This window comes from Hibiscus syriacus, unplaced genomic scaffold (assembly GCF_006381635.1).
Source record: "Hibiscus syriacus cultivar Baekdansim isolate YM2019G1 unplaced genomic scaffold, ASM638163v2 tig00112443_pilon, whole genome shotgun sequence".
Taxonomy (NCBI): Eukaryota; Viridiplantae; Streptophyta; class Magnoliopsida; order Malvales; family Malvaceae; genus Hibiscus; species Hibiscus syriacus.
Window position 1 is genome coordinate 869,226 of NW_024063332.1, and position 25,820 is coordinate 895,045.

Consider the following 25,820-nt stretch of genomic DNA (forward strand, 5'->3'; position numbering starts at 1 on the left):
TATCTTTAATGATTATGAACATCTATTTATAAAAGAGAAATATGGGGATTCAAAACAGGATATATCGGTAAGATAATCAAATAAACGCTAACTAAAGAAACACTATCAAATCTAACCCTAAAAATAATACGTGTTACAAGAACAGACAAAAGCATCCCCAATCTTTGTATGGAAGGGAGAAAACGATTAAACAAAATAACAAAAAAACTATAACTAAAATATGTAAAACAAAAACACAACAAAAGTTATGATAAAGCTTGAAGAAAGAGAAAAAGAAGAAGAAGAATTGATAAAAGACGATTAATCTAAAATTTATGTCATTATCAATGAATAAAATCTTAAATTTCTTAATAAATTAAATTATATATATAATCTCAAGAAAAATCTTAAATCAAAGGGTTATTGTATATGATATTCAAATTATAATTAAATTAAACACACAAAGTCTTAGATACATTATATCAATGTGAATCATGTGAGAGTGCACCAAATTCAAACAAAATCCAACCATTCGGCTAACCTAATTATAAAAATAAAGTTATAGATTGTATAGTCTTTTGTTTATGGATTTTGTAAAGGTAATACTCCCAAGTCCCAAGTCATTGTTGAAAGGAAAAAATAATTTCTTAAAGTTGAAGATACAATTAAATTAAATTAAATGTTTGGTTTTATGTATTCATTTTAATTATCTTAAAGATGGTGTTTTCCCCCATGTGATGAACTAACATAAAGTTAGATGAAATTAACTCCAAAATCCCATTGTGCATGTGTTCCGTTACCCAACTTAGATTCGAAGCAACTTTTAGTTGTACTACTTGGTTTGGGGTCTATACTATAATCTAATAATGCCATTCAACTCCTTTAATTTTTAATTTTATACATTTATAATATCGTTGGATGGGTGAAAATTTATATTGAAATTAAAATTTCTTTATAATAATATAATATTTGTAAAGATATTTATAATATAAGGTAATTTCATTTTAATTTCAGTAATTTCTCACATAATAAAGGGAGAATCTAAGAAAAAATAATTTAATTTATGGTAGAAAAAAGATCCGACTGAAAATATTATAAAAATTATAACATTTTTGTTTGGACTCAACATAAAATGTAATTTTTTTAAAGAATTTTTGATTAAAAATATTCTTTATAATATTTTCAATTAATAATTGAAAATATTACTTTATATATAATATTTTTAATTAAAAAATTAATATTTAAGTTGCACTCATTTTTTTTATCATTTGTTAGTCTTAAATTAAGCTACACTAGGGCAGAACTACCCCGAGATGAACTGCCAGATTCACTAAATAATTTGCTGACATGGGAATTAATAGAGACCACCCCCTCTCTCTCTCTAAACTTCCAATCATTGCCTTCTCTCTCCTTCTCCGCTGTCTCTCTCATTTATATGTCATTTCTCAGTGGAGAATTTTGTGGAAGAAAAAACAAAAAGTAAAATTTTGGGTCCAATCTCTTCGTTTTCTTAGTATAAGGTCGATTTGGGTCTCTGGGTTTCTTTCAAAATCAACAAAAAAGAAAGGTCCTTTGAGGTATTTGCACAAAGAGAATCCACAAAGCAAAAAGGGGAAGGGAATTGAAAGGTTTTTGAAGAAGAAATGGTTTTCATGTGTGAGATTTTCTTCACTGGAGGAAAATTAGAAGGAGAGTGGGAGAAGGAGAGATAACACAAGAAGAAGAAGAAGAAGAAGAAGAAGATCCAATTTTGGCTAAAATTTCATAATAGAAGTGGAAAAAGGTGGGATCTTTAAACAAAGAACAAGAACCCTGAGTTTTTTGTTTCATCTGCTTATCTACCGGTAATTCCTTTGAACACCCTTTTATTTTTTCTTTTGATTTTGGTTGGGAATTCAATAAGGCATTTTGATCATGATAATTGACTTTGTATGAACAAAGAATTTTGAACAAATTAGCAAAAACTGCGTAATCTTTTGTTTTTAGTTGATCACTTTTATGGGAATCCATTGGTTTAGCTGTTAATGCTGCAATTTTATGTCAAAGTTTGCAACTTTAAGGTAGAAGAGGTTAATCAAACTTATGGTATTTTGTTTGGTTTCAAGCAGGGGTAATTGGCAATGTCTGCTACAATAATGAGTGAACCAATGGTGGTATCAGCCCCAACACAGGAAACTCAAGCAACACCAGCAAAACTCGTCTCACAAACCGATGTCGAGTTCGCCAAATGCGATTGCTGTGGACTCACCGAGGTGTACCCCGGCCTATATCGAAACGGTATGCCAACGGTATCAAGGGAAATGGATATGTGGCCTCTGTGCTGAAGCAATCAAAGATGAGATCATAAGGACTGAAAGGCTTATCAGTACTGAGGAAGCAATGGTTAGGCACATGAACTTTTGCCAAAAATTCGTCTCCTCCAGACCGCCTCCTGATCCTACAGTTCATCTCATATCTGCTATGAGAAGTATTCTTAGAAAAAGTTTGGATCCCGCGAGAGGTTTAAGATCGACCCCTCCGATTAGTCCTACAGGAAAGGCCATTCAAATCCGAGTCCCGGGTTTACTCGGTCTGAATGTTGTTTCACTGCCATGTCTGGATGATAGAGGTATAAGAGGTGATGAAAAGGGAATGCAGAGCATGGAATGAACATTGGGTGGAACACAAGGGAAGTTCCCCCCTTCTTCACAATTGTGTCATTGCTTGAAACAAAGAACAAGAAGTTAAAAGAAAAAAAAGGAAAAAAAGAAATCAAATTGATGTTAAGTGTAAACTTAGAAGCTTATGTGGATTTTAATGTCAAAATATATATAGAACTTGCTCTGTTGTTTGGAAATCATTTTCCTTCCCAGAGAAAAAAATTTGCACTTCTTTCTTTAAATTCTTATCACCTAAGAGATTAAAAGAACCTTAATATTTGGTATGGGATTTACATGATTGCATCAAAGAGTAGCATGGAATTATTTAAAGGGTTAATTGCTAGGTTTCCAATCTATGACTATTCATTCTGAATAGGTTATTAAACTTTAAAAAATTTTATACCAGTTTCTAATTAGTTTATCATGATTATAAAATAATGAAGTTTTATATCAGTTTCTAATTAGTTTGACATGATAATAAAATAATATTTCTTCCGTATATTTTAGCTTATTGACAATACATGAACACTTTGTAGACGTAGTTGCTCAGTCTAAGAACATTTACTTTTACTATTAAAATCATTTTGCAAAAGAAGATATTCTACAAAAATCATCAGCAAGAATGTGTTCTTACAATAGTAACAAAACATTGGAAATTGTCTTGTCTGATACGAAACCCTAAAAATTTGGATGAAAGATTGAAGATCTTCACCATTGTTGGAGCTCAATGCATGAATGAGACAACTAAGATGGCTACAACATCAGAACCAGTTGTGGACAGCTTAACTCAGCTGCTTAGTGATATGCTTAAAAGTTAAGTACCCCTTGACAGACACAAGTTTTTGGAATATGAGTGCATGAGTTTGTTAAGTGAACATGATTGAAACTAACAACATGTCTGAATATGTAACAAGTGGGGTCTAGGGTTCTGATTTGGTTAATCTAAAGGACAGATCATCTGACTCAGCTGTGGTCCCCACCTCCCCAACTAATCATTTTTTTCATTTAAAAAAAAACCAAGGTTTACAGTGTTTCTACCGAAAAGTCACCCTTACATCCAATAATTACCTATCAGGAATCATCTCTCCTAATATTATTGATCTAGCACCCTTTTTGATACAGTGACAATAAAGCATGGATTGTCAGTCGCTCTGTTGAGTTAATCGATTGACGGATTTGGCCAAGAGGGGGGTGAATTGGCAATTAAAAATTTGATGGAAGCTTTTGCAGAAAATTGAAAGTAATTGCACAACGATTTAGAGTGGTTCGACTTTCTCAATCAAAGTCTACGTCCACTACCTTAGCTATCCACACTAAGGATTTTCCAACAAATTCACTAATTTATTCTTTCTTTTGAGGCCAAAGAGATAACCTTACAACACCCTCAAGAATATACCCCAATTCTTGAGAACACTCTTTCCCAAAGAGAAGATTACAAATTTGCAAACTTACAAGGAAAATCTCACAAGGTAATATGTTTACACAATTCTAGAACAAGAAAAGAACACTCAAAGATAATTACAAATGAGCACAAATGGTGTTCTTGAAAGGAAAATGAATATTGAAAGGAAAATTGGCTTGATTTGCACAAACTTGGTGTTTGATGCTTTCTCTCTTGTTTCTCTATGATTTCTTGTTGATCAAGGGCTTCAGAACTTGTTTAAATACACCTTGAATCAATTATGAACGTTGAGGATGATTAGTGAAGATCATATAGCCGTTTTAGTGTGAAAATAATTAATAAAATAGCTTGGAGCGTGGGGGAATCGGTTCCCCCTCATAGGGAATCGGTTCCCTAAGTGTAAAATTCAAATATTTCGACCGTTGATCAGGGGGAATCGGTACCCCCTATGGGGGAATCGGTTCCCTCCGAGCATTCTGGAAATCTAAGAGTCAAACCATTCAGGGGGGAATCGGTACCCCCTTGGGGGGGAATCGGTTCCCTCTTAGCAATCTGAAATTTTTGGCTTTGAAATGGTTCGAAATACTTTGAAAGATTATTTTGAAATTGTTTTAAGATTAAAACTTAATTTTACACTTAAGTAAGGATTAAAAATGATTTTTGAAATATTTGGAGTAATGTTTTGATATTCGAATAATTATATCAAATATACTTAGAAAATCATTTGGAAAATCTTAAAATTCATTTAACTTAATTTGTTATATCGAAATATCAAAATGTTTTCAACAATCTCCCCCTTTTTGATATAACAAAACATTTTAGTAATTTTAAGATTTTGAAATCAAGTTTTGAAATTACTCCCCCTTACTTTAACACTTCTCCCATTTATCATTTTTAAAAACACACACTTCTCCCCCTTTTTGTTAAATCAAAAAGATTCAAAGAAACGTGAAAATCATTTAGCCAATTGATTAGGTATATGTATGCATAAGCTGTTAAGATCACAATCAAGAGAAACGTTAGCCATTAGTTCCATAATCAATATTCATAAACAATGTGATATGGCAAAATTGGTCATATTGCTAATAATGATGTAAATGATGCAATAATGAATAAATCACACCAAACATATAAGTTCACACCATCCATAAATCCAAACAAATTCACAATCCATAAATTCAAACATTCCAAAATATTCAAAATGTTAAAACAATAAGTTTGGAGTTCAAAGCAAAATATAGAATCAAACATCCGTAGGAGGATCGGGAGGAGGAAAACGAGCTCGCATAGCGGCCATCTCGTGTGAGAGTGCATCAATACGTTCATTCATTGAAGCGTTGTATGTTTACATCTCTCAGAGAATCTCTAATTGTTGAGCTCCCATTGTGGATAAATGGGACTCTATAGAAGTAAAGCGCGAATCCATGGTCGCATATCGGAAATCAAATGTCTCCATAAAGGATTGAAAATATGGAGGTATTTGAGTCGATTGTTGTTCGTGCTCCTCGGGTTGCTCAGGCTCATCTTCGACTTCATCGATATCCCTCATTAATTGTTCAAACTCTGGATCTTCGTCAGCTTCGAGTGGAGCTTGTGAAGAACTAGCTCCCGGAGTAGTTGCAGAAGATCGAACCCATTCACCGATTTCTTTATTTTTGACCCATCCCGCTCTTGTTAAAGAAAGAAGATTGATTTGTTTCTTAAGAGGAAAGGAGACATCTAGACCAACTCGAAGCTCGGCTTTAGAAAAGAGATTACTAAGGATACAACCGTAAACTAGTGAAGAACAGAGTTTCTTATTTGGCACTAGGTTAACGGTTTCAACAATCTCAGCAAAGATAATCTCGGAAAGGTTTATTTTTATATTGTGTTCAAAACAATGCAACCACCAAAGATTTAAAGCTCTGAGAGTAGAATAACAACCCCCGGATGGTCGAAACCACCAAGTGATCATGAGATGAAGAAAACGCTCATGAAGATCTAGAACACTTGCACTATCATTTCGTTTATATCGTGAGCCTAAAACTTGTTTTTCATTTGATAAACCTTCATTATCCAAGCCTAAGGCATTGGCTATGTAAGCCGGATCAAGATGAAAATATTGACCTAGGAGGTAGGAACGTACTCCTATGGTTTTTGGTTTTGTCACGATTTTTGATACAAACGACATTACAATAGAATATATGAACAAGTTGATGATAGACAACGGGTTCAAGTTCGAAAAGTTTATCAAATTTCCATTCGTGCAAGATAGGGAGATATTTAAAGTTAATAGCAACAATAGCTTGAAGAGATGGGATACGTTCTTCCCTAATCTTATACGAGTCAAAATATTGGTAAAACCAATAACGATAATCTTTAGGACCCGGTTGATTGAAACAAGAATTTTGGATAGTCAAGTTAGGATCAAGATTTGGAATAGGATTTTGAGGAATAGGAGGAGGATTTGGAGGTGGATTTGGTTGACGACTAGAACGACTAGATGAAGACCTAGCACATTTAGGATTGGACATGGTAAAGGAAATCGGAATAGATTGGATAACCTGCAATTTTAAAAACAAATGTATGCAATTCAATTAATCCCAAAACTCAATTGAGTCCTCAATATTTCAAGGTTTTCTAAATCAATTCTAATGGGCAAAGTTTTTGAAAAACTTTTGAAAAATATGGTTTTGAGAAACAATATATGTATAGTTTTCATAATAACAACATAATTTAATCAAAACACAATAATTTGAAAATTAACATTTTTTTTAATTTCAAAAATTTAAAATTTTTTGGAAAATTCTTGTGTTTTTGATGAAATTAGTTGTAACATCTAGTTTCTAATCACTAAACAATCAATGCCCGATCACTATTTCAACCTAGAACTAATTAAAACTAATCATATGTTCAAAATCAATGAAATAGAGAGTTTAGAAAAATTTACCTTGAAAGATGAAGATTGAGGGGATTTAGATGTTGTTTGCACGATTTTAATGATTCCAACAGGTTTAGAAGATGATATTTGATTCGAATTCTGATTAAATATCGTTGATTTGAGGCAAAAATGGAGATTTGAGAAAAGTTGAGAGAGAACGGCGGAAGAGGGTTTGAGTATTTTGGGATTTTGGGTGTTCTGCTTGATTTAACAGAACCCTAGGGGGGTATCGATTCCCCTATGGGGGGAATCGGTTCCCCTTCAAAGGGGGAATCGGTTCCCTCATGAGGGGGGATCGATTCCCTCTGCACCAAAATGCTAAAATCCGATTTTTAAGCACACAAAATGCTAAATTAATCTTCTCTAGTGGTATAGGCAACTCATATATTGAAAAATAATTATGTTCAAACAATTAAATTAATCTTTAATCGATATTTGAACATAAAATTAATTTTTCATCAAGAATCATAAACTCCCCCTAACTAATAGCAATGAATGCAATCAAAAATTACTATTATGAGCATTTTTCAGTATTTATTAAAAGTGCTGAATTATTTTAAACACTAAGTGAAGATAGGTCAGTTAAACCTAATTCTCTCCTAAGTGTCCAAAACCTTTCCTTATCTAAGGGTTTTGTAAAAATATCCGCTAATTGATGCGAAGTATCAACAAATTCTAGAACTACATCTTCCTTAGTGACATGGTCTCTAATGAAGTGATGTCTAATTTCAATATGTTTAGTTCTAGAGTATTGGATGGGATTTTTAGTGAGACAAATAGCACCAGTATTGTCACACTTGATAGGAATAGTACCTACTTCAATTCCATAATCAAAAAGTTGTTGTTTCATCCATAAAACTTGTGCACAACAACTACCGGCTGAAATATATTCCGCTTCAGTGGTAGATAATGCAACACAATTTTGTTTCTTTGAAAACCAAGAAATTAACATATTTCCAAGGAATTGGCAAGTACCGGAGGTGCTTTTCCTATCTAATTTACATCCTCCATAATCCGCATCAGAGAAGGCATGCAAGCTAAAACTAGAGTCTCTAGGATACCAAAGTCCTAAACTTGGAGTGTCCTTAAGGTATCTAAAGATTCTCTTAACATCTAGTAAATGTGATTCCTTAGGACATGATTGAAATCTAGCACATAAACAAACACTAAACATAATGTCCGGTCTACTTGCAGTTAGATAAAGCAAAGAGCCAATCATTGACCTATATAATTTAATATCTACACATTTACCTCCTTCATCTAAGTCAAGCTTTGTTGAAGAGCTTATTGGAGTGTCATGAGGTTTCCCATTTTCCAGTCCAAACTTCTTGAGCATATCTTTGACGTACTTAGCTTGATTAATGAAGATGCCATCTTTTCTTTGCTTGATTTGGAGTCCCAAGAAAAATGAGAGCTCCCCCATCATGCTCATCTCAAACTCACTTTGCATTAGCTTAGAAAATTCTTGGCAAAGAACATCATTAGTAGAACCAAATATTATATCATCAACATAAATTTGAACTACTAATAAATCTTTACCTTTATGCTTTAAAAACAATGTAGTGTCAACCTTTCCTTTTGAAAAACCTTTTTTAATTAAAAAATTTGACAATCTTTCATATCAAGCTCTAGGAGCTTGTTTTAAACCATAAAGAGCTTTTGTCAATTTAAGAACATGATCTGGAAATTTTGAATCTTCAAAACCTGGAGGTTGTTCCACATACACTTCTTCTTTTATAAAACCATTTAAAAATGCACTTTTAACATCCATTTGATATAATTTAAATTCATGAAAACATGCAAATGCTAATAACATTCTAATTACTTCCATCCTAGCTACGGGAGCATATGTTTCATCATAGTCTATGCCCTCTTCTTGAGTATACCCTTGAGCAACAAGTCTAGCCTTGTTTCTCACTATATTACCACTCTCATCAAGCTTATTCCTAAATACCCATCTAGTACCTACAGTAGATTTATTACTAGGCCTTTCAACTAATGTCAATACTTTACTTCTCTCAAATTGATTTAACTCTTCTTGCATAGCCATAATCCAATGTTCATCATTTAATGATTCTTTAATATTCTTAGGCTCTATGCATGAAATAAATGCAACATAATTGCAAATATTTCTAAGAGAAGATCGAGTTGTTACCCCTTTGGATGGATCACCTATAATCTCACCACCCTTGACATAGTTGTACTCTCTTGGATAAGATATTTCCCTTTCTTCAATGGTTGGATTCTCAAGAGGATCATGAGTTTCCTCATTCTTCGTTTCTTCCTTTGATGATGGTTCTCCTACTTCATGTCTAACATCATTTGTATTTATAACACCTACATCATCATTCACACAAGAATCCTTCCTTGGAAGGGGATTATCATCGAAAACAACATGTATAGACTCTTCTACAACTAAAGTTCTTTTATTAAATACTCGATAAGCTTTAGAATTTAAGGAGTAACCCAGAAAAATTCCTTCATCACTTGTAGCATCAAATTTGCCAAGGTTTTCTTTACCGTTGTTTAAAACAAAACATTTACATCCAAAAGGATGAAAATAACTAATGTTAGGCTTTTTATTTTTGAAAATTTCATATGGAGTTTTCTTTAAAATTGGCCTAATCATTACTCGATTAACAACATAACAAGCAGTATTTGTGGCTTCTGCCCAAAAATATTTTGGCAAATTATTTTCACAAAGCATGGTTCTAGCCATTTCTTCTAAAGTTCGATTTTTCCTCTCAACAACTCCATTTTGTTGAGGGGTTCTAGGTGCTGAAAAATTATGACTAATACCATTAGAATTACAAAATTCAATAAATCCAAGATTTTCAAATTCAGTGCCATGATCTCTCCTAACACTAGTTATAGAGTAACCCTTTTCATTTTGGATTATTTTTGAAAATGTGATGAACTGTTCTAATGCTTCATCTTTAGTACTTAAAAATAGAACCCAAGTATATCTAGAATAGTCATCTACCAAGACAAATGCATATTGTTTTCCACCCAAGCTAGTAGTCCTAGTTGGCCCAAAAAGATCTACATGGATCAATTATAATACTCTACTAGTTGATACGTCATTAATGGATTTAAAAGAAACACGCTTTTGTTTTCCTTTAGCACAAGCATCACAGATTTTATCATTATTAAATTTAAGCTTAGGCAACCCTCGAACTAAATCACCTTGAATTAGCCATTGCAAAACACTCATACTAGCATGTCCTAGTCTCCTATGCCATAACCAACTATCATGTACATCCTTAGCAACTAGGCATAAATTAGTCATATCAAAAGAATCTAAATGCACCATGTAAATGTTCCCTATTCTATGACCAACAAGCGTAATCTGATTAGATGCAATGTCAATGACTTTTCAACCATTAATTTCAAATAAGACATTGAATCATTTATTGCATAATTGACTAATACTCAATAGATTATGCTTTAATCCATTCACATATAAAACATTTTTAATTTGTATGGAAGAGGTATTACCTATTGTACCAATACCTTCAATGTGACCTTTTGAATTGTCTCCAAAAGTCACTTCTCCTCTATTTTTGGCGTTAAGCTCAATGAACCGGCTTTTGTCTCCGGTAATATGTCTTGAGCATCCACTATCAAGGTACCATGAATTTGAATTTGTTTCCCGTGCCTTGTAGCAATGCTCCTTTCCCTACAAACATAGATTAATTTTTGATTTTTGGTGCCCAAATTCTTTTGGGTCCATATTCATTAGTTTCCAAAATCCTAGTCCCCTTAGGTATCCATTTGTGTAGGATATTTTTATCTTTAGTAGTAATGAGTTCTTTAGGAACCCACATACTTCTAACGATTTTTCTATTAGAGGTTCTTTGGGGACCTCTATGATTGTAGTTTCTAAAACTTTTTCTAACAAAGTTGTATTTTGAATTTCCACATTTTTCAAAATGTTTTGTTCCAACTTTATCAAAAGAAGTTTTAAGATCATCAATTTTCTTTTGATGATCATCATTGATCTTTGAAAGTAAATTTTGCAAATCTAAATTTTTCTTTTCAAACTCTTCTAGTTTGATTTGCAAATCTTTGATTTTACTTTCAAGATCGTTGTTGGTTTTGGATATGAGTTTGTTTTCATTTTTCAATTTTGAAACATCGTTTTTATATTTTAAAAATAATTTCTCATAATCCGAAGCCAACCCATTATATTCCTCTAATAAATCATCATAGGATAAATCATCAAAATCGGATGAGTTAGAGGTTACCTTAGAAACTTCCCCAAATGCCATCAAGCACAAGTTAGCTACTTCTTGTTCCTCTTCATCGGAACTTTCTTCATCGCTCCATGTAGCCACATGAGCCTTGTGCTTATTCTTTGATTGACCATTTTTCTTCAATTGTGGGCAATCATATTTAACATACCCTGGCTTTTTGCATTCGTAGCAAATGATTGGGTCCTTCTCTTTCGGTTCATTTTTGAGGCCTTCATTTCGTTTGAATTTTCTTCCTCGATAAGGTCTCATCATTTTTCTGAACCGTTTGGCAAACAATGCCATTTCCTCGTCATCGTCATCGTTATTCGAATCACTCTCATCTTTTGTGGATTTGAGAGCAACTCTAATGTTTTTCTTCTTCTCCTTCTCCTTTGGTGTCTCGTCAATCTTGCCGAGGTCCACCTCATCTTCGAGTATCATTTCATGAGTGAGGAGTGATCCAATTAGCTCTTCAAGAGTTAAGGACGTTAAGTCCTTAGACTTGATGATTACCGTCTTCTTTGATTGCCACGATTTTGGGAGGGAGTATACTAACTTCCTCACAAGCTTTTCATTTAAAATGATCTCTCCATATGATTTGACACCATTGACAATCGTTGAAAATCTATCCGTCATAGCTTTGATATCTTCATTTGGTTTCATCCTGAAATTTTCATAGCTATGCGTTAGAATACTAATTTTAGATTTCTTTACCTCATCGGTACCTTCATGAGTGACTTGAAGTTTGTCCCATATTTCTTTGGCGGTTGTACACGATGAAACTCTTCCGTATTCATCTGGTCCAAGAGCACAAAAAATGATATGGATGGCTTTGGAGTTGAGCTGGAACATTCTTGTCTCTCATTCACTCCACAACCTTGGATGAGTGAGAGGTTTGATGTATCCTTCTTCTACAGCATTCCATGCTCCCATGTCAGTTGCTTGAATGAAGTACATCATTCTATTCTTCCAATAGGCATAGTTAGCTCCATTGAAGAAAGGAGGCTTATTGACGGGCACTGAGTCGAGACCGGAGTCTAAGTTTAAAGCGGAGGCCATTGATGACTTTGATTATCGATATAACTCTTCCCGAATCAACTCAAGAGGCGATTAAACCTTCAAATGAGTTAGGCTCTGATACCAATTGTTGAGTTAATCGATTGACGGATTTGGCCAAGAGGGGGGTGAATTGGCAACCAAAAATTTGATGGAAGCTTTTGCAGAAAATTGAAAGTAATTGCACAGCGATTTAGAGTGGTTCGACTTTCTCAATCAAAGTCTACGTCCACTACCTTAGCTATCCACACTAAGGATTTTCCAACAAATTCACTAATTTGTTCTTTCTTTTGAGGCCAAAGAGATAACCTTACAACACCCTCAAGAATATACCCCAATTCTTGAGAACACTCTTTCCCAAAGAGAAGATTACAAATTTGCAAACTTACAAGGAAAACCTCATAAGGTAAGATGTTTGCACAATTCTAGAACAAGAAAAGAACACTCAAAGATAATTACAAATGAGCACAAATGGTGTTCTTGAAAGCAAAATGAATATTGAAAGGAAAATTGGCTTGATTTGCACAAACTTGGTGTTTGATGCTTTCTCTCTTGTTTCTCTATGATTTCTTGTTGATCAGGGGCTTCAGAACTTGTTTAAATACACCTTGAATCACTTATGAATGTTGGGGATGATTAGTGAAGATCATATAGTCGTTTTAGTGTGAAAACAATTAATAAAACAGCTTGGAGCGTGGGGGAATCGGTTCCCCCTCATAGAGAATCGGTTCCCTAAGTGTAAAATTCAAATATTTCGACCGTTGATCAGGGGGGAATCGGTTCCCTCCGAGCATTCTGGAAATCTCGGAGCCAAACCATTCAGGGGGAATCGGTACCCCCTTGGGGGGGAATTGGTTCCCTCTGAGCAATCTGGAATTTTTGGCTTTGAAATGGTTCGAAATACTTTGAAAGATTATTTTGAAATTGTTTTAAGATTAAAACTTAATTTTACACTTAAGTAAGGATTAAAAATGATTTTTGAAATATTTGGAGTAATGTTTTGATATTCGAATAATTATATCGAATATACTTAGAAAATCATTTGGAAAATCTTAAAATTCATTTAACTTAATTTTTTATATCGAAATATCAAAATGTTTTCAACACGCTCCTTCGCGGGGTTCTGTCTGAGCTGACGCCAAGTAAGGAAATGCGCAGATAGCCATTCGCGCCTTCGTTGAACGTCTGACGCGTTCGAAAAGATGCAAATCATCTCCGAACCGTCCGTCTCCTACATTGATTACCACCCGTCCCCTCCCCTCTCCCTATAAATACCACACTCAATACAACCCTTAAACCACACTTAAAACTCAAATTCTCTCATTCTTCCTATTATCAATTTTTCTATTAAGAAGGTAAATTATTTAATAATTTATTATTTTATTAAATTTTATTGTACTAATTTTTTTATTACTTTTTACAGATATAAAATGTAAGGCAGGTTGATACATTTAGACGTGAATCATATCTCGATGCATTTTACCGATACGGTAGTAATTTTAAATTATATTGTTATTTTAATTATTATGAATGTTTTATTTATTTAATTTTTTAGTATTAGTTTATATTTTAATTTGTATACTATTTATTAAATTATAAGAGACTGTATATTGGATCAATTCATTTATAACGCTAAGTTAGATGTACCTAGTTGTGTCTGGTCGTATTTAGCTGAGAATGGATTCGGTTACGTAGCAAAATATGAAGGGCACTATAACCTTGAACCGACTTTATTTCTGCACTGGTTGAGAGGTGGAGACCAGAGACACACACATTCCATCTTTCGTGTGGAGAGTGCACTATTACGTTGGAGAATGTTTCCATACATTTGGGGCTTTTCGTAGATAAGGATGTGATTTCTAGGGTGGCGGATGGTGACTATCATTCATTGTGCAAGGAGTATCTTGGAGGTGTTCTGCCTAATTTCAATGGTGGTCGAATACCGTTAAATTGGTTGGATACAACTTTCTGACATTTAAGTCGCAACACCTCTAAGGAACATGTTAAAATGTATGCACGAGCTTGCATATTACAGCTCATAGAAGGGATATTGATGCCCGACAAATTGTACAATCAAGTTCATTAGTTGGGGCTCTGCAGTTTTAGCATTTCTGTATAGGGAAATGTGTCGAGCAACTGATTATCAGAAAAAAGTTATCGGCTATGTCTCCTTCTTCTCCAGTCTTGGGTGTGGTATCACATGCCCTTTTTATGTCTGGTTATGAAAAGCATGTTGGTCTTCCCGCTGTTGTTGAGGTAATTTCAATACTGAATTCGTATATAAATAATTTTGTTGAGTATATAATGATTTTTTTCATTGAATAGATGGTCAAGTGCAAAAAAAGATCATCTGGGTTTACTGGATGAATTAGAAGAAATTCGGCTACTCATTGATTAGAAGGCTGGTACAGATGTATGTATTTAAATTTTATTGTTTACTTTTAATTATCGTTATATAATTAGAATATTATTTTGATAAGAATTATATATATTTGTTTTAGTTTCAATGAGCTCCTTATTCTACTAAAGAAATGAGGATTTGCATCCCACATCACTTGATAAGTATATTAGATGTCTGGATGGCGGTGATCCCTCTGATATGTTATGTTATTATCGTGTGGCATCCTACTGATCGCGTGCTCCGCCAATTTGGTTTTATACAATCTATTCTGAAAGCACTTAAGAATCTCGACGATATGTATATCCTCGATAGACGGGGCAAAAAAAGTCAACTAGCTACTGAAGCACATCGAGTGGGTAATGATATGAGAGGATCGGTGTTGACGCATTGCCCTTACGGAACCCATTTATGTGGATCATTATTCGGTTGTGAATAACTATTATGAGTCGTTCAACACGAACGAGAAATCATTCATACTTTCCGAGGAAGCACGAAGGAACATTCATCGACGTTGACAAAGACATCCACCGTTACAATATCATTATCCCCTGACTCTTGGACGGAAAGCATACGCTTTCACTTCGTCCTCAATTGTAGCACCGTAACCATCACAGCAACCACCATCTACACCAGTGTACATTCCACAACCATTTCAAATGGCACCGCATCTGTATCAGATAGCACCACAACCATTTCAAATGCTACCTTAGTCGAGTCATATGCCACCGTTTCTATATTAGATGCCACCACTATCAGGTTCGATACAACTGCAGCTGGTTCAGATACCATTGTCGCGGAGTTTTATAACCCCTCTTAGCAGATATTATACTTCCATGCTTGTAGATCCAGCGTGAGATTCATATGTTGCTTATTTGGCGGGTGAAGGTTCACCACATACACAGAGATCTCCGTCACAGTTTTCGCACTCATCAATGTCAATGTTTTCCTAGTTTTCACAGATATCATAGTTTTCTATGAGCAGTACGATAGTCAGTCATACACCTCTAGGGTCCTTATTCTATGGAGTTGTTATGTTATCATCCGTCTCTCATCAACAAAATGTAGTTTCTCCTGATGATGAGATTAAGGAGGAATAACAAGTTATACGAAGAAATCCTCATCGACACAGACAGTCATCATCCTACGGAATACATTTAAGACACATTCATCGATAGAGTTGTTTAGTTTGTAATGTTTTTATTTAATTTTCTTTGTTTACTAGCAATTGTAAAGTTTTTATTTAAATATTGACTTTTATTTATTTATGTTGTTAATGTTTTTATTATTTAATTGTTCAAATTGTATCTTATGCATTTAATGTTTCTATTTAGTTATTTTTTTGTTTGAATTGTATCATTTTCTTATATTTAGTTTGTAATGTTTTTATTTAATTTTCACTTGAGTAGGCCATTACTTGGTGATGCCAAATGACATTAATTGAAAGTAAATGAAAATTAAATAACACAAACTTATATTTCATAAACAACAATTACATCGTCACAACATCAACGGTTACTTGATGACAAAAGAGATGAACATTTTTTCCTATTGTGTCCTAGGTTTCTACAATGCCCTACATCTTTTATTTTCTCTAGACGTCTCCCTAATATCCATATTAGAATGAATTCGAGTGGATTTTGGATGACTGAGCTCCCTTAATAAGAAAAGATCTGGTACAATTGAAAGCCAGTTCTGAACCTCATCAGGGTCTTTCTCATTATATATAGAGGGAACTCAAATTTATATACCTTAAATACTTCTAAAAGTCGGTATACAAGATCAAAAAATGGTTATAGTCTTGATAGGTATGAGAGCAAGTTGTTATGACATGGGAGTATGGATACTTCAGGGCTTGAAAAAACCCATAATCACACTACATATCTCATAGATTAACTCTGAATGAGTTAGCTTGAATCCCTTGAAAAAGTCACAACATCTCTGTGACACAAAGTAATTCATGGGTTCTAGAGAAGATTGTTACAGACATTCCATTTGATGCAACAATTCTTTTTTGTTGATCTACAACTAATCTTGGGTGATAGACATGGTCGTTTTGTATCCAAGTTTGAGCTTGGCAAAAGCGTTCCCAAATGAAAATACGTCGTCTTAACCAAAGTCGTTACTGGTAAATGGTGTGCCCTCTTTAAGATTGAATTGATAGCCTCAACCAAATTGATCATCATGTGTCCATATCGATATCCACCATATGTATTTGTCCACATTTCTTTGTTGATGTGGCTGATGTAATTGTATCCTTGTTCATTTTTTCCTCACAAATCTTGAAGCATTGACTTAAATGTTTCAGGTAATAGTTTGTAACCTTAGCGTCAAATGTAGAACTTACTGTTAAGTTTCCATAAAAAAATGAAAATGATTGAGAAATAAAATTAGGCTTTTGACATACCCATGCGCATAAGTAATTGACGCTCATCATTCTTCTTGAGCTTTTCATGATAGCTAGAAATAATGTGTAAGATACAATACTAATGTTGGACATAGGGTGGTTGCCATATTGGACCCAAAGAATCCATTGTTTCTTTGATCCCAGCTCTGCGATCTGAAATGACATAGATTTTTCCCTCGTGAGAACATGTAAGCGTAAGTTTTTTAGAAAAAAAACCCCAAAAATTTGTATCTTCTCCTTCAACAAGGCCAAAAGCAATTGGAAGAATGTTGTGATTACCATTTTGGACAACTGCCAATAGTAAAACTTCCTTGTATTTTCCATAAAAGAATGTCCCATCATTAATGCACTGTGGGTAAGTCCAAAAAATCCGATAAAATTGGCATCGATCGTGAATCACTCGATCATTGTGGTATGCATGGCATGTTTCAAAGTCGACAATTGTCCTAGGATTTAATCTGCACACTACCCTAAACCAACTTGGTAGTTCATTGTAAGATACATCTCACTCGCCGCGAAGTTTTTTAATGACATTCTGCTTTATCTTCTATGTTTTCTTGTATGAGACGATGTCCCCATATTACGTATGCATAGCTGAAATCAGCACCGCAATAGCTATATAGGAGCTTGCTTTAACCATGGGCATGATAGTTTGGCAGATAATGTCGAAGTCTAAGTTGGGATGATCCTGGTTGATACCTCTAGCACAACATGTGTGAGGACCATTGTATAATGTTAGTTCCCATATATTGTTTTTCCTCTTCCTCTTCGATACACGAACCATCCAGTTGTATCGCTTATCACGTTGGACACAGTGGAAAACATACTTTTCAGTTGTGGAACGTTCGACTCTAGAGTGAACATAATTAGAATGTTGAAATTTTTAATTGCCAACATCGGTTCTTCTTTGGATGGAAACTCCATTCCTTTATATAACTCACCATTATTGACTGATGAGTTAAATCTGTAGTCACTAACATTATTCATATCCGTAAATTCTAACTTGTACATTGCATTATAGTCAGCTTCATACATATGTGTTAGAGGTTCAGTGTGTACCGTATTTGTGGGAACTTCATCTGTATCATCATCATCGAGTCCATGTTGAACTGCGGTGATTCTCGTTGAACGAATAGTCCAGTCTAAGCACCATCCGCACCTGACTCACGAAGAGGTTCTTTTGGTGGAGATGAGGGTTCCTTCATGATACCAACATTTAGGTCGAACAAGGTGGTAGTTGAATGACTTCCCCTTGAACTTGAAGACATCTGTACATTGAGGTCAAAGAAGCTCGTAGTTGAATACCTCTCCTTGGAACTTGAAGACATCGTGTCAAATGGGTACTGTATAAATTGCTGTATCGAGGGTATCTCCATATTCAGGTCAAATAAATTGGCAAATGAATAACTTCCCCTTAAACTGGAAGCAATGTAGTCATAACAATTTTTTGTAGAGCCATCTCGGTATAGATCGTAACAACTTACTGATTAATGTCTCCCAATTGAACTTAATGGGATGGCACCATGATGTGGATTTCCCATTAATGAGTTAAAATCATTACACATTACTTAAGTTGGGTTGTCAACTTGATCAACTTGTTGAGCCAGTCCATAGTGAGAGCATAATGATATACCACGAACCGTAGGTACTTCAACAAACGCCGCATACATTCGTGTATCGGCATTTGAATATTGATTTTGAGAATCAACCATCATAGTAACATCGTCATCGTTGGAAAGTTTGAACGCTGTATAAGTTAACGAAATACTGCGGTTGGAAATCTGTACTGAAGTGAGGACAATCTTCTAGTACTTCCAACATGAATCTTCCTTGAAATATTAGTGATCAACTCCTCAAGAGTGATGTTTCTTTTGAATGATAGTCTGATAGATGATTTGATGTGATGACAAAGCTGGTTTCATCTTCTCGAATTTCTCCATTATAGTAAATAATAGTTGAAATACGAGTCATTGTGAGAGTTTAAAAGATTGAGAGTTTTATATCTGCAAAAACAATAGTTAAAATACGCCTAATTAAAAAAATAATATATGAATTAAAATATAAACTAATCCAAAAACATTAAAAAAATTAACAATAATTTAAATAACACAATTTCATATTGTTACCGTATCGACAAAATGTCTCGAGGTAGGATCCCGCCTTCCAATTTTACAACCGCAAAAAATAATACAAAATAATTAGTACAACAAAATTTGTTCAAATAATTAAATATAAAAAAATATATTATAATAAAAAAATAGTTTTACCTTATAAAAACAATAACAAAATCTACTTAGCTTGATAAAATGAATTAATAGAAGTAAAATAAGCAAGTAATTTTGGTGTGGTGATGTTTGCATTCAGAGGGTTATTTATAGGGGAGGGGGATCGTTAAAAAGTCGAGTTTTCATGCTTGGGTAATAATAGAGATCCAACAATTCAACTTGCATAGTGGAAGACGCGGATGGCCATTCGCGTTTTTCCTTACGTGACTCCAGTTCGGACAGAACCCCGCGACAGTGCGATTGACAATCCGTGCTTTATTACTACTATGTCAGAAAGAGTGCTAGATCAATAATATTTGGGAAGAAGGTGTCTGACATGTAATTATTAGGTCTAAGGGTGATTTTTCGGTATAAATGCCAAGTTTTACAGAAATTTATCATGGAATTTGTTGGATTAATAAACTAATATATTTTTTATATAAACAAGTGCAGAACTCGTTTATTTTGGTCTAAAATGATTCTTTAATCTATTGCTTTGTTTTGAACATAAAGAAAAATAATTGACGATTGTGTACATATTTTATGAGATGAACATAATAAAGTTAACTGATGAACCCATTTAAAACCTCAATAATTTAAACAGTTGTTCATCTATTTTTTTTAATTACTCCTAAACATTATTATATGGATAAAAAGGAACCATTCATTTGTTTTGTTTTGTTTCTTTTGTTTCTTTCTACTTTTCTTCTTAACAATATATGATTATTTTTTATTCCAATTATTAGTATTCAATTTGGGTTTTGAATTCAAATATAGTAAAAAAAATAGACTTAATTTTAGTTGATTTTTTAATAAATAAAATAGTGAAAATATGGAAATAAAGAGAAAATCAAATAGAAAACAGGACCTCAATGATTCATGGAGAAACCCCAACCAATATGCAATTTTTCAGAAGGAAGAAGAAGAATGGGTTTTTGTTATAGTCTGAATAAATATCTACCCGACAGACAACTACGGACTGATTAATCAAAATTAACATTGATCTCACCATGATTTGTCTCTTATTACCAAAAAGAAGAAAGAGTTGGGTGAGATTTAACTTTAGATTCTCTTGTCTGTTAGTGGTATAATTTAATTAATGTCTCATCACATTGGTTGATTGGACCTTAATCATGTAAGGTAGAATATTGCATTCTTTATTTGAATGATTCTATTCTTTCTGTGAACAAAAAGGGTAAATTGAACTACCTTATGACATGATATCTTCAAAGACTACCCTTCATCCCAACCCTAACAAAACTTTTAACAAGTTTTAAACCATGGCGCAATGTTTTTTTTCTTCTAAAGTTCAAAATTAATAATTAGAAAGAAAAAAAACTCATCATATTGGGTTGGGCCATGTATAAGGTGAACAATTAATTTTTGTATAAATTACCTAAATAATCACTAAAGTATGAATAAGAATTTTTCAACATTGAAGTTTCAAAAATAATAAAACAGTCACTAATATTATCATTTTGTAGCAAATCAAATACTTAACCATCAAGTCATTATCACAATCAAGAAAGTATGATGTGGCACGTTTGGATGGCTGAGTTGACTCTGTTTAGTCCCAATAACACCTTTTTAACCAGTCACTTTGACTCTCATTTAAAAATATAAAAAGTAAATTACATAAACATTTATTAAAGTATGAGTAAGTTTCCCTTTTAGAATTAAAGTTTAAAAATTAATAAGATTGTTACTAAGATTATTATTTTGTAACAAATAGATCACTCAATTGTTAACAAGATAAATATTTTATCTACTTCTTCTCATTTTCCTTTTCTTCTCATTGTTATAGTTTGACTCGAATTCAAAGTGACACAAATTAATTAATATTTAATTGAGAAAGTAAGAATTCAAGTTTGATTAAAAGTAGAGAACTTTATTGAAGTAGAGTAGTCCTTTCGATAAAATAACTTTTACTTTATTTAGTTTTTCTTTGTAATCAAATATCTATATTTATAAATAGATACTAAAGGTAAATGGTTAGATATCAAATTCTTTTCTTTCACCAAAATCCTTTTGTATTTTCTTCCTTTATATTAGTGAAATTCTTCTCATATGCCTGTGGTTTTTCCCTTTTGGGTTTTCCATGTAAAATTTTGATGTTCTTTATTTTCCTTTTTCGATCGTGTTTATTTGTTTACCGACAATAGTTCCGATATTATAACAATTGACATTAGAGCTTCGGGTTCAAGATTATGGCAACAATAAAATATGATATTTTGCCGTTGGATCGAAAAACCATGTTCTCGTTGTGGCATGTGAAGATTCAGGATGTCCTTGCACAATTAGACTTAGATAATGCATTGGAAGAGTTTGATAAGAAGAAATCGTCAAATTGGACAAACGAAGAAAAACGCAAGGATCGTAAAGCCTATCTCATATTTGTTTACACTTATCAAATCAAATATTTCAGGATTTGTTGAAAGAAAAATGGTTGCTTCTTTATGAGTGAAATTAGAGAAACTATGCATATAAAATTGTTGACCATCAAGTTGCACTTAAAGCAACGTCTTTATTCGCTCAAGTTGGCTGAAGGTTTGTCTCTTGAAGAGCATCTAACCACACTTAAGGAAACTGTCTCTAATTTAGAGACTTTAGAAGTGAAGTATGATCAAGAAGATTTAGGGTCGATCCTCTTGTGTTCACTACATCAGTCCTACTCATCTTTCAAAGACACAATTTTGTACAGTCGTTTAACACTCACTCTTGAGGAGATGTACAATAGCCTGCACACGTTTGATAATATGAAGCATTTTGTATCTGGTTTCGAGCCCTAGGAAGAGGGTCTTGTGGTGCATGGATAACTAGTTTAGACCAAGGAAGAAAAGGCGAGCGTTCTTCTAGTGATGAAGGAAAAGACAGATCAAAATCTTCCAACCAAGGTAAAACATGTCACTTTTGCAAAAAGAAATGTATGTTAAATAAGTGTGTTACAAGTTACATAATAAAATTAAGAGAGAAGTTGAAGAGCAAAACTCCAGAAAATCTTGTGAGATCAGTGTAGCAGATGAGTGCAATGACGGAAAACTCCTAGTTGCGGCTGATGACAACTCTATAACAAGTTATGAGTGGATACTTGACTATGGTAGCAGTTTTCATACGATTCATAATCGTGATTGGTTTGCGACGTATAAAGTTGTACCTACATGTGATGTATTTTTGGGAAATAATGTCTCTTATAGAGTCATAGGTATTGGCACGATCAAGATTAAATGTTTGATGGGATTTTTCGAACACTTGGTAATGTAAGACATGTTCCAGATTTGAGACAAAATCTAATTTTGTTAGGTACTTTAGATTCAAAAAGGTACAAATTCTCCGGTAAAGGTGGAGCTATGAAAATTTGCAAGGGCTCTCTTGTTGTGATGAAAGGGAAGAGAAAGATTGCCAAGTTTTATGTTCTACATGGTTCAATAGTTTTAGATAATACAGCTGATGTTTCATCACTCGTATCTAGGGATGTAAACGAGCCGAGTCGAGCTCGAGTATTGCTGAGCTCGACTCGACTCAAAAACTCTGAAATGGAGCTCGACTCCATTCGAAAACTCGCGAGATTAAAATTTTCAAGCTCGACTCGAACTCGAAATCCTGAACTGAAGCTCACGAGCAGCTCGAAAAGGCTCGAAATGAAAAAAAAAAATCTTAAACTTAACTCGATTGAAGCCTCAAACTCAAACTCGAACATGAACCTTAAATATATGAAATCTTACTGTATTTTAAAAAAAATCAATACATAAATATTAATATTATTATTAATTTATTTTAAATAAAATCTTAATATATTATATTTTCGAGCTGCTCATGAGCTTTTCGAGTCGAATATCGAGTAGCTCGTTTTAGCTCGTTAAGAACTCGAGTCGAGCTCGAGTCGAGTTCATTCGATCCGAGTATTTATCGAGCCTTGATCGAGTCGATCTCGAATAGCTCGTGATCTGTCTCGTCTCATTTACAACCCTACTCGTGTCAAATAACTTTGTTACTAGTAAAAACGTCTTAACTAAATCTAGCAAAAGAAGACCTTTTGTTGAACAAGATAATTGTGGACAAAACTATTAACTGAAGCAGAAAATAGTTCAATTTCGTAGGCATAATGAAATTGAAAATAGAATTATCATTGATTATTGGGATCGTGTTATGCATGATATTGCTCGTGGTGATACATCTGTGAGCAAAGTTGGCATTTATGATAACCATGTCGATGTGAAGGCTAAATCCAAGCTTAGAAAAAGTTTGGATTCTTCTAAGCTTGGATTTGATCGATTTTCATTGCTGAAGATGATTACCCCTTTGAGGGTTGTTGTGGAAGAGGTGGAGAGCTTGTTCGTTGAAATGAAGATTTTTTTTGTTGAGATTGGATGCCTCATATAATTTTAGTGTTTTGTCTCGCACTTTCAGAATTCGCGTTAAGGTGGAGATTTGTTATAGTTTGACTCAAATTCAAAGTGACACAAACTAATTAATATTTAATTGAGAAAGTAAGAATCCTAGTTTGATTAAAAGTAGGTATTTTATTAAAGTACTTTTTATAAAGTAACTTTTACTTTATTTAGTTTTCCTTTGTAATCAAATATGTATCACTATAAATAGATACTAAGGGTAAAGGGTTAGATATCAAATTCTTTTCTTTCATCAAAATCCTCTATATCTTCTTCCTTTATATTAGTAAAATTCTTCTCATCTGTATGTGGTTTTTCCTTTTTGGGGTTTTCACGTAAAATCTTGGTATTTTTTATTTTTCTCTTTCGATCATGTTTATTTGTTTGTCGATAATCGTTTCGATATTATAACACTCATAAATATTTAAATTTTATTCCACATGAATTTATTCATACTTTAGTAATTATTTATATAATTCACCTATTATTTAAAGTTAATAGTAAGGAAGATTTATTTTTACAAAGAATAAGTAGTATAAACAATCACATATATATTTTTAATAGTATGCGATGGTTACAAAATAATATATGTTCATATTCTTTTAGCTATTGACATCACACAATTTGTAGGGTAACTATTCAAACTTAAGACTTCTAGAGAAAATAATATTCCCTGTAATTATTGAAGTCATTAGATAGGTTCAAGTCATTTTTTTTTATTTTTTTAATAATTTAGGGTGATTATAAAGTAATATTATTCATAATCTTTCATAATCATTGATAACAAACACACACCTTATAGACCTAACTACTCAAACCCAAAACTTTAACGAAGAACAACATTAACTTTAACCACCAAGTCCGTACTTATTTAAAACTAATAACTACGAAGGTTTGTAATAGAATCCATGTATCCATGAATAATTTTTTCTTCATAAAAAAATTCAATTTGAGTCGGGTTGAGTCGGTTTTTTTAAAAGTTTATGTTTGGGTCGGGTCGAGTTCAAGTTTAGGGTGAAAAATACCGATCCAATTTTTTTATATAGTTTTATCTTGTATATTTAGAGATAATCACAATAATATCCCCTCTATATATTATTTTTCATTCAATTAAATCCATATTTTTATTGAATAAAAATAATATTTTTTAATAAATATATAATTTCGGATCGGGTCAAATCAGGTCGAGTTCAGATTTTATCTCAAAAAATCAAATCGATTTTGATCGAGTGGAGTATTTATAATTTTTGGATTGGATCGGGCTGGCCGAAAATCCAACCCGACCCATGCCCATGCCCATCCCTGCTCATTGATTTTATGAAAAGGTTCAAAATGAAGCGCCAGTGCGATTTAATAGACGACACACAAAACCAGCCGTTCGAAAAGCTAAGTATTCCACATTTACAAATTACAATCACTAGTATAACACTTATATATTAATTAAACCCAAAATTAATAAATACTCTAAAAATGTCTTTTTATGTACTTTGATCATCTTAAGCGTAATGCATGATGTCATGTAAAGTTGAAAAATTATATAATATTGCTATCGATTCCTATAGGTATCAGCAAACTATATTTTATGATTTTTCTTATAACTATAATTGTCACATTCGTTGGCATTTGTATGAGCTGTTTCGAGTTTAAATTTAATTTGAAGTTATTTAAATAATATTTAGTATTTTTAAGGAGATAATGTATAATATTTATATTTACGGACCCATAATGGACGTTGATTTTATACTTGCGTCTGACGGGAGACATTCGATGAAAAACTACATTATTGAATCTCTTATGAAAAATTTAAGACTAATATACTTCATAGTTAACACTCGAGCACTTCTTCTATATTCCACGAATGTATTATTATATACCACAATGTGTTTATTTGTTGTTTGGTTTCTACGTAAAACTCATTCATTTAAACCAACATCTGAATGTATTTATCATATTAGTCCATTCTTTAATTTTTTTTTAATGATTGTATTGGTGTGTATATATCATATAAATTAATAATAATTCATTTTAAATATTATTAATATCAAAATTCATTGAATAATCTCAGTGTTAAAAATGAATATTGTTCTCCCTAGAAGATTTGGGTTCGAACATCTGCGTATACAAGGTGTGGT

The 25,820-nt window shown here is 33.1% G+C and overlaps 1 protein-coding gene across 2 annotated transcripts; it reads left to right on the forward strand.

The window, feature by feature from the left end:
• Positions 1–1,429: 1,429 nt before the first annotated feature.
• Positions 1,430–25,024, forward strand: LOC120179677. 2 transcript variants are annotated; one of them, XR_005521633.1, is made up of 4 exons: positions 1,430–1,823; positions 2,088–2,651; positions 20,337–20,349; positions 25,014–25,024. XR_005521633.1 is itself a non-coding variant. In XM_039185209.1 (2 exons), exon 2 carries the CDS (start codon positions 2,191–2,193, stop codon positions 2,626–2,628), a length of 438 nt encoding a protein of 145 aa, XP_039041140.1. In that variant the 5' UTR covers positions 1,430–1,823; positions 2,088–2,190; the 3' UTR covers positions 2,629–2,667. The 2 variants fall into 2 exon arrangements, 1 of the variants encoding a protein (XP_039041140.1); XM_039185209.1 differs by lacking the exons at positions 20,337–20,349; positions 25,014–25,024 and having other exon boundaries at positions 2,088–2,667.
• Positions 25,025–25,820: the final 796 nt, after the last annotated feature.

Coding starts and splice junctions, on each gene's coding strand:
- LOC120179677 (XM_039185209.1), top strand. CDS start 2,191: ATGTCGAGTTCGCCAAATGCGATTGCTGTGGACTCACCGAGGTGTACC.